The sequence below is a fragment of the Egretta garzetta genome, unplaced genomic scaffold (genome assembly GCF_000687185.1).
Source record: "Egretta garzetta isolate BGI_Z169 unplaced genomic scaffold, ASM68718v1 scaffold246, whole genome shotgun sequence".
NCBI classification, from domain to species: Eukaryota; Metazoa; Chordata; class Aves; order Pelecaniformes; family Ardeidae; genus Egretta; species Egretta garzetta.
Genome location: NW_009259976.1, coordinates 1721403 through 1731209, shown reverse-complemented (window position 1 = coordinate 1731209; position 9807 = coordinate 1721403). Strand labels below are relative to the sequence as shown.

Genomic DNA, 9807 nt, shown 5'->3' with positions numbered 1-9807 from the left:
CTCCTGTATTGCCTTTTACGAGAAGCTTTCCTCTACAGTCAGCTTTGCATTTTACCCACTTTCTATTCTTGCAACCCAGCTGAGATATTCAACACCATGTGACACACCACACAGTTTCTCATGAGAGTGTCACTCCCTGTGTCCATTCACTATCTGATATTTTTACCCGGCTGCTCTGGATTCCCAGTCGCCTTGCACAATGAGCTCCCTGATGTGAGCTGACCACTTCCAGGCCAGCGTTGGACTCGCGCTGCTCTTCAGATGTTTCCCATCTCTCTTTTCTGAACAGAAACTTCAGAAAGCACTTAAAATGCAGTTCTGCTCTGCTTTTGCAAGCCAGCATACAGACAGATGCTCAACCCACTGATTTAACTTCTCCATTTGCTCAGTAAAAGGATGTGTTCACCAGCTTGCTTGCATACCCTCTCTTCTGCCTTATCAACATTAAGAGTTGCATTGTACCACAGCATATTTTTGGTCCTAGCATTTACCAGAGCTGGATTTCATCGTCAGGAGCTGGCTCACAGAATTGCTCCTGCACTGAAAATGCTGCCAACAGGGATCAGGATTTGGTTCCTAGTTCCTATCAGCAAGACAATGAGGAAGCAGCTTGCAGAGCAGAGCAGAGCAGGAGAGTCAGCCAAATCGGCAAGGCCACACAACTGATCCTCGTGCACCTCCATCCTTCGCTATAACAAGTCTTGTAGCATTGGCTCTGTTAGCACTCGGTAACTCTAGCAGCAGTTCCTACCTAAACTATCCTTGCTGGTACAGTCTCAAACGATGACTAAGATGGGAAGTATCAGGGTCAAAGTATAGCGTGCCAAAACCAAAGGTCAAGGAGGTCCATGAACATGTGTATGCTGGAGTGCTCTCCATCTCTCTCTTGGTACTCAACAATCGTGTAGGATACAATCACTGCAGAATAATCCGGCTGCATTAAAAGAGCACATTTCATATACTGAAGTGCTAAGAAGGAATGAGACTTATCTATGTGCACACCAACAGTTGTGACAGGGACGGAAAAGTAGCATGCAATTTCACAATGCTGCACGAAGACTACTTGCCACTCATGCTTCAAGCTGCTTCCAGTAACAGTAGTGTCAACTACTGGGAAAAACCTTCCTCTCCCCACCATGAACCTGTAGTTTTGTCTCACAAGTAATATAAATTGCAAACATTTAGTTTTCAAACACATTCACTCTTGTAAGTTTGCAATGTCACCAACACCCTCTTCCTGAAAAAGGCTGACGATGTGTAGAAAGCAACGTGCTTCACAAAAATGAAGTCAGCAGGATTATCCCCTACTATATAAGGAGAGAAAAGATAGAAAGTGAATTCCTAAAGTTGCTTAAGTAGGCATTGGCAAAACAGGAATGAAACTTAAGGGACTTTTTCTGGTGGGTTTTTTTTTTCTTTTACATCCTGTACAATGTACTTTTCTGCAGTCACATTGCTGCTCCATACACAACTTAGTCTTGTACTAGTCTTTTCTACTCATGGTAATGATTAAAATCTTCTCCATACACTTTTAAATTTACATGAATTTATTTTCTTGGCTATTTTATCTCCCCAAAGCCGATATGCAGAACTGCCCTGAAGAACAGTAACTGGGCAATAAACACGTAATATTCTAAGTAGCTGGAATCATTTTGACTCAAAACCCACTTCCTTTTATCTTGACTTAAACAGGGCTGCTCATGTGCATCGGCTAAAATGATTTAAGATTAGGACGTATGCCCAGGTACCCTGCAGCACCCCACCACCTGACGCCATGCCCTGAAGAATGGGTGTGTGCTGGCAAAGGAGGAAACCTGGTGACCAGCCTGACTGAATCGCAACCTGCATGTGACACCTTGTGGAACAATTTACCCACAGAGTCCAGGAGACTGTTCCTAGGGCATTTAAGTTGTCCCCTCCTTGAGTGAAGCCAGGTAACACCAAGACACGACGACAGCATTTTCCACCTGGGAGTGTTTTCAGAAACAAGAGCTCACAGTGGTTACCCTGGCAAAACTGGAGGCAGATGACAACAGACACCAGTGGTCAGGGTGTCCTGACACTTTCCATTCCAGGAGCTGACCTCCCCTGTTGCTATGCCTGTTGCCGATCTAACTGTTCAAAACAACAGCTTTCCATGGTGGTGTTCAAGCTCTAGCCAATTTGACTTTACAAGTTTCAGCAAAACTTGGGTAGGCTGTTTTGAAGAACAAGGTAGACTGTGAATGGCTTTGGTTTTCTTTGTTTGGAAGTTCTACAAAAGCACATCACCCTGGGGCAAGAGAACTGCTTTTGCTGTCCTTGTGAAAATATGCCTGGGATTTGGCAAGTTACAAAGCTTAATATATATATACCACTGTTTGGACATGCTCTGTAAAAGGTCAAAAAACTTAATCTACCCTGAATCCATTCATGGCAACAGGCATCTACTGGTTCTGGTCATCAGGTCAGCTCAGAGACTGAGGCAGACAGTGTCTTTTATGTTCTGCAATGTCTATTTATTTCTTGTCTCCTATAAAAAGTTAGCAAAAAAACAGGCATCTACTGGTTCTGGTCATCAGGTCAGATGACCTATTAAAAGTTAGCAAAACCAAATCCTGTAGCTGAAGGCAATGCCACACTGAACCAAATGTGATCAGCAAGTCTCCATAACGCTCATTAAGCTAGGCTTTTACCATGTCTAAACTGCACAACTATCCTGGCTGAGAACTGATGTTGAAACATGCCCCTAAGAAAGGAGGTAACTGCAATGCTATCACCATCTCCCTCCTCCTCTCCTCAGGGAGATACACAGGCATGAGAGGCAGCAGAAATGTCTCCTTGCTGCTGTGAGGAAGGAAAAATTAAAAACCCTTTAGCTGTTGGTACAGAGAGTACTGTAAGAAGCCTCCTGGAGTAGGAGAGGAAATATAAAGAGTATGCTCTGGTTACAGCGAAACCCAACAGAGGAATTTTATAGTGCATGTACTGTTTTAAAAGCCACACGTTTTACTTTAAGCCTGTTCCATTGTACTTGCCAAAGGAAAGAGGAGAAACCTCACATAGCGCCTCGAGAGGTTTCTCCCCAGGAAATCCTCACGTCTCCTTTGCTTGCACTGCTGATGCTGCTCAGAGCTGTCTGTCAGGCGACCTTTACAAGCACGTTACCATGTTTGACAGCAACCCTCCGCCACAAAAGTTTCCAGAGAAGTTACCCCGCTCCGCGAGGTTTCTCATTTTCCCCGTTGGCTGCACAGCGTTTCAGCGGTCTGCTAATTATATCAACACTCAGATACAAACTCACCAAAATAGACGGTGTCCCGAGGCCCCAGCTGCAGGGCAACAGGCGTCTTCTTTAAATAATCCAGGTAGAGAGGCCAAGGGGGTCAGAAAGCACCGCTGGGCCACCTCCCACTGCTAATGGGGACTGCAGGCAACCTTGCTGGGACCAGCTCCTGTCACTAATTAGGGTGCAGGTCCCAGGGCTTCAAAGGGGCAGAGGCTGACCAGGGGGGGTAATGCCATGAAGGAGATGCAGTGCCACAGCCCATTGTCAGATGGACAAAGGGCCCTATTATTGCTCCCAAGAGCCGGGCAGTTCTAAACGTAATTAGGAGACAAAGATGCACGATTTAGGATTTTACATAATCAAGAGATACTCTCCCAAGCGGGAGCCCCTCTCACACAATCAGTGGATTAAGTATTGTTTATTCTGCTGCAAGTAAACAATGAGTTGCTCCCCGCTTGGGGCTTTACATGAAAAAGCAGGACTGGGGAAGACAATGCGGGGTGTCTTTTCATCTGACTTTGAACAGCTAACCCTGTGATTTAAAGTTGTTCATTTGACAGTATCTGGAAGGGTAATGGCCCACCCTGTAAATTAGCTGCTCACATACTGATCCGGGGGCTGTCAGACAGTCTTACCTTTTCTTCTACTTAGCAGAGGGGGGCCGGGACAGACAGACGCTCTGGGGGTGAGAGGCTGTATTTACACCACAGCACTACAATGGCAGGCTTAAAGGACCACAAGGAAGCCAGGCAGAAGCTCCTGGACACCCCGCACTTTGCTGCTGCTGGGGATGCACCCCTGAGGGGACGTTGGTACCACTGACAAGGCAACACACCCTGGTGCATCCCTCCAGAGCTGATGTCCACAATAATTTTTATACTAACTACTGGGGGAGCAGAAAGGAGTCGGATGTTTGCCCTGTGGTTTACAAAGAAAGGCACAGCTAGGCAGATTGAGTGTCACTTTTTTTTGGTCATGACAAAACAGCCTGTGCTGGGCTACCTAAGGTGGTAGCTGCAAACCAAGTGCCAGATGCAGAGCATCTGGCTCTGGGATGCACACACAACATCTGATACCTGCCTCACAGAAGTCCTAATCAAGTGACTCTACTTTTACAATATTGGCAATAAAAAGAGACTGAGTATGTTCTGCTCCCTGCTCTTTGCTCCTAACACAGCTGCTATGCTTTTTTGTTTGCTTCAACCTTGTTTAAGGAGAGTTCTTCCTCCTTGTCTTCTGTAATATGGTAACACCGGGATTTGATGAACGCCGTTTTGCAGTTTGCTCACACCACGAGCGCATCCATACACACGTGCCTCCTGCTCTGATTTTAACCCTTTTCCTTTGGGATGAAGAGTCACCTTAACAGCAGCCCAGGCTGCTCTGCTTACCAAAGGATTTTCTGCTAGGTTGGGCCAAGCAGACAGTGCCATTTGACTTGTCTAGACTAGGACAAAAGGTGTGTTTTAAACCAGATAGGCAGGGTAAGTTTTATTTGAATATGTTAGCTGACCAGGGAGAACCACAGCTTCCTTGTCCTCCCTATCTCCACTGACATGTCTTAAATTGCTAAAGCAAATATTTGACAGAAACCCTCTTGCCATCACCTAGACAAGCCCATAAAGACCATGAGCCCAGCACCAGCCTTAACTCATGCCCACAGAGCTTGACACTTACGACTTTCATTTAGCGACACATTTTAGTCTTTGTTGCTCAACACAATCAAGGGTAGTAAAATCCGTTTCAGGAGAATATTATCCAAAAACAAGTCTCCTAATCCTAGAGAAAGAGTTGCATGAGGAGGAACAGTATGCATGAGGAGGCACAGCCAGTGTGCCTTTCTGCCTTGCTGCAGCAGACTGCAAAGCTGCCAAGCTAGAAGGGTATCTGTTCTGTTACCTTTTATCCATCACCCAAAGCAGGAGAACCCACCTCTCCACTCACGGCATATAACTTTGCAAAGAGATCGTATCTTCAGAGAAACTTCCAATAAGCCTAGTGAGAGTCTCTTTCTCTAAAGCATAAAGTATATGGCAAAATTGTCTCAGACTCCCTTTTGTGGGCATTGCAGAGCTCTTACCAGAGAACAACTGTTTCAGTTTTGCTCTATAATGAAAATGTACTTAATTTACTTCAGAAACAGCAAACTCCATTTAATTAACAACTATTTGCTGGACCAAGTTTAAGAAAGAGCTTTCTAACTCCTTTCCCCAATAATTACAGGACTTACAATGCCTTTAAAAATGGTTTCACACGTATTTACCAAGGTTTTCTAATTAAAAAAAATTGGAAAATTTAATAGGACTAATCCCATTTAATAGAATGGGATGGCTCTGCTCCATGCCATTCTAATAAGAAACTGTATTCAGGAGAGAGTGTTGACATTTCAAGAAGCTGAATCCTGCGTCCTTCAGAAAGGATCATTAGAGCCCTATGTCCCCAAATAAGCTTAAGACACTGACAAGTATCTGCAAATGGACAATCTCCTTTTCCAAAATAGCAGCTTTTCTACATGTTTAAACTAGACTTGGACTATCTCTTTTATATCTTCATGTATCTGGCTCTACATTTTTCTATGGCAAAAAACAGGAAATAAAAAAGTATCAGGAGTCACAGGGGCAATTATTTGAACCAAAACACAACACACAAGCACCTTCCCAAACAATTAATAACTAATTTTTCCTTGCTGATTTAAGCCAAAATCCAAATCATTCCCTAACCACAACAGGCAGAAAAGCATAACACATTTTATTGAATGTCTGGAACCAGAAACTCATCTATCTTCACTCACTTCCATAACAGACAACAAAACCTTTAAATCCAGCTGTTGCCTTCTCCCCAGGTAGAATAACCTTATAGGTTGGTACCTGAATACTTTTATCAAGTTTTGTTTCATGTTTTAAGCATCTTCGGTTTAACCTGTTAAAATTTTGCAATGTTGGCACTTTATAGTTTTATGTAACAGCAAGGATGGGTTTGGAGGGGAGGAAGGGGTGCTTTAATTTCTTCTAAAAACATTCCCAGCTATTGACTGGTAAGATTCCTTGCATTTGCAAAAAATAATAAAATTAAACCCTACAGCACCTTTGGTGACATGAGGCAGAAACATTTAAAAACCTGTTCAAAAATCACAAAGGGGGGCAGTTGACAATGCAGAGCGCTGAATGGCTCCTGCCATTCCCCAGCAGGCTCCCTCAGGCCATCTGCTGACCAGAAAAACTCTCGGGACTATTTCTTACCTCAGCGAATTATCTGGATGTGTCTCCATGTGGGACTCCAGCCCATACTTGCAAAAAAAATCTTTGAAACACAGTGGACAATGATAAACTTCCTCCTCAGCCTTCTTATCCCCTTCACCAGAGTGACCATCCTCGACAACCTTCAGAGAGAGGGGAAAAAAACTCACTAGACCAAATTTTAAGCAACAAACCAAATATGCAATCCATCTAAAGTCCTCCTCTTAAAAATGAAGCAGTGGGCTTCATCTGTAACTTTGCTGCAGGCGACCAGAAGTTACTAATTTTGGCAATAGAGAGAGGGTGAGCAACAGAGCCTCCACGCATGTGTGAACGTGCACGATGGGAAAGAAGGCTCAGTAGGAGATAAAGTGTGCGGCTAAGATATATCAGTTCTAATTACAAACTGCGATTTTAACAAATTACAAACCCGTATGTTGATATACCACTGAACTAGCATTCCTCCCCCTTCAGAAAACCAGGTGAGCTGTCAGCCTCAATTAATTATGCCACTGAGATACTGCCAACTCCTAACTCAGGTGGTCCAGGGGAAAGCAATGAGTTTATGCATGTTTTCTATAGCTCTCTTCTGATTTCAGGGAGAAAAGCATGCACAGAAACAAGGGCTACTGAGCTAAATGGAACTGCTAATAGCTTGCCATTTAAAGATAGTAAGTGGAAAGGGTCGAGTTAAGTTTGGCAGCCACCATACATTTTGTATAAATTACTGAAATGCACTAATACATTTCATAAACAAAACCCTAATGGAAATGTCTAGCCTTCAAATAAATATTTTCTGGTTGCTCTTGCAACTCCAATAATGCAGAATTATGCCACTATGAAAGGGAAACGTACTGCAGACTTTTTTTTCTCCAGATCAAGACAAAAACAAACTTAAGCTGTTGCTGCTTTTGAAGTAAACACTGTTTTTTTACAAGTTCAAATCACTATCCTGCCAGACTACTATGAAGTAAATGGGAGGAAAAAAAACTACGGGAAAAGCTGGAGTAGCAAAAGAACAGTTCATCCTCTTGTCATCCAATAACAATTATCTAAAATACATCATAAGCAAACCCAAATTTTTAAACAATAAAGAATTAAAAAAACCTGAATTCTTTCAATCTCCAAAATTAGAAATTAGTTTTCAATCTCAGACAACAGTGTTGGCTACACAGCAAAAGCATAGCATCTTAAAATATATGCAGGGGTGTAACAAGACCACATTTTAGTATTTCTCTGCTGAGCTCATGAACACAACAGCTGACAGTTTAGGAGGTAGCCAGGAAACTCTTTTGCTTCATGCCCCATAAAGAACCTTTTTTGCAGGTGTCCTCTCCTCTCTGTCCATCTCAGCATCGTGACTAAACTTCCGTTTCGAAGATAATCGCCTGCGCTTCAGCGGCGAGGGGGGAGTTGTGCTTGCTGTGCTGTTCGGATCCTTCTCGTGAATCTTCATGTGCCTGAGCAGGAGGAGGAGGAAGACACTGTCAGCAGGCAAATCGGGGTGGAAAGTCTGCATAAATTTTAATGCCAACGCCACTTCTAACATTTGCCTTTAAAGGATACCAGCAGAGATCCCATAAACCAGGCTACACTTCCGAAAGACAGCCGGGGCACGATCCAGCACGGGCCCTTTGCAGCGCCCGGGACCGTGTGGGGCTGTGGCAGGGAGCCTGGCAGCTCTCCCCCATGCCCGGACCCACAGCACAGCACTTGTCCTGCTACCGCCTGGCCCCATGAGCATCGCGCCCGTCCCCCAACACCCAACAGGCCCTGCTTCTGCCTAATACTGCACGGTCATCTACAGGCCCGGCCTCCCAGTCTCGTGGCTGTCTAGCAAGTAAAAGCCTGCAGCTTAGCATCCGCTTCTCTCAGTGCAAAAAAATGTGCCCCATCTTCCACTGGCTTTCCTTTTACAATTTCAAGGAGTACTCCAAATGGATCGGTATATGCCAATGTCGGAGCAACACTTCTTAAATACATCTGTTTCCTTCTCATCCTTAACACACTGGTGTACCCCAACATTGAATTTCAGCTGCAGCTTTGAAATCAAGATATATCTGGTCATACTGCTAAGCTGCAGCAGGTTTGCCTTGCAAAACTCAGTATTGCCAAAGTGTGTTCACAAACCTGCTTCCCGAGGAAAACAACTATTTCTTGTCACAAAGACACTGGGAAGTGGAGAGGGACAAAATGGCCTAGGAAGCACTCTCATGAATATCTGTATACCTGACCCGCTTGCCTCTTGGATTTCCATATCTGCAACCTGAGGAAGACACCACCATCTAGTTCCGGAGTATTTCTCCTATGCTCCTTTTTCTGAGTACTAAAAGCTCAAATTATGAATTTTCTTTTAAAAAAAAAAAAAAACGCAGGGCCTTTAGCCTCACTTCAAATTCATAGTGCTTTCGAAAAAAGTCAAACTCAGGCTCCTACATGCAATGGAAATTTTTGCTTCTAATAGGTAGAAATGGGATTGCAGGAGAGAGCTGCCCTTATATGACTGACTTCAAAGCAGCACATGGGAGACAAAGTTAATGGCATTTGGGCACATCCTTCAGAAGTCACACCCCCAACTCAGCTCAGGACCGTGCCATTTAACTTGACTGCATGCTATCATGTTCAAACATGAGAGAATGTTGTAACTTAGGTGAGTCTTGTATGTCCTCATAACTGCTTGGGTGTTATGACATAAAGTCCATTTTAGTTTTGGATGCCAAGGGCATGATGCTTCAAGATAACACACTGGACCAAACTGACCCACGGTCAGACTCTGCTGGAGCTGCTGGGAGGACTGTCTCCTCACACAGGGCTTTTTTTAACATTGCCTTTCACAATCTCTGAACTTTAAAAAAAAAAAAAAAAGGCATCTAAATTACTGTCTCAAACTACAGGCAGGCTTCTGAGGGTGTTATACGGGAACAGCCTCAAGCCAAAAGCACCACACGTAACAGAACTGATGCAAGATTAAAATGGCTGTTCAGCTACTGCCTGCTTTCGACACCTGACAAGGATGGGGGCTGCTCAGAGGACCAGGTCCACACGAGGGAAAACATGGCTTCCCCAGCCCCCCAGTAACTGGTCACTCAAAGGGTGGACGGACACTGGTGACACCGGTCAGTCACACTGCAGGAGGTTCAAAGAGGAGCGAGCATCTGAGTGCAGACGTGCCCAGCAGGTTGTTGCCTGCCCTCTTCCCCTGCCGATCGCCCAACTGGGAGCAGAAGGAAGGTTGACGCTCCGAGGGTTTGGCTCTCTCCAGGTTCCACAGGGCCCATGGAGAAGCCAGGGCACTGACACAGC

The 9807-nt window shown here is 44.5% G+C and overlaps 1 protein-coding gene across 4 annotated transcripts in view; it reads right to left on the bottom strand.

Annotated features, from left to right (window-relative positions):
• RREB1 (ras responsive element binding protein 1) overlaps nt 1-9807 on the bottom strand; it is a 121030-nt gene that overhangs the window by 33121 nt on the left and 78102 nt on the right. For all 4 annotated transcript variants that reach the window (XM_035895895.1, XM_035895897.1, XM_009640376.2 and 1 more), the window contains 2 exons: nt 7820-7964; nt 6508-6647 (listed from right to left, as the gene is read on the bottom strand). In XM_035895895.1, coding sequence (XP_035751788.1) covers nt 6508-6647; nt 7820-7964 — 285 coding nt within the window. The remainder of the gene's footprint in view (nt 1-6507; nt 6648-7819; nt 7965-9807) is intronic.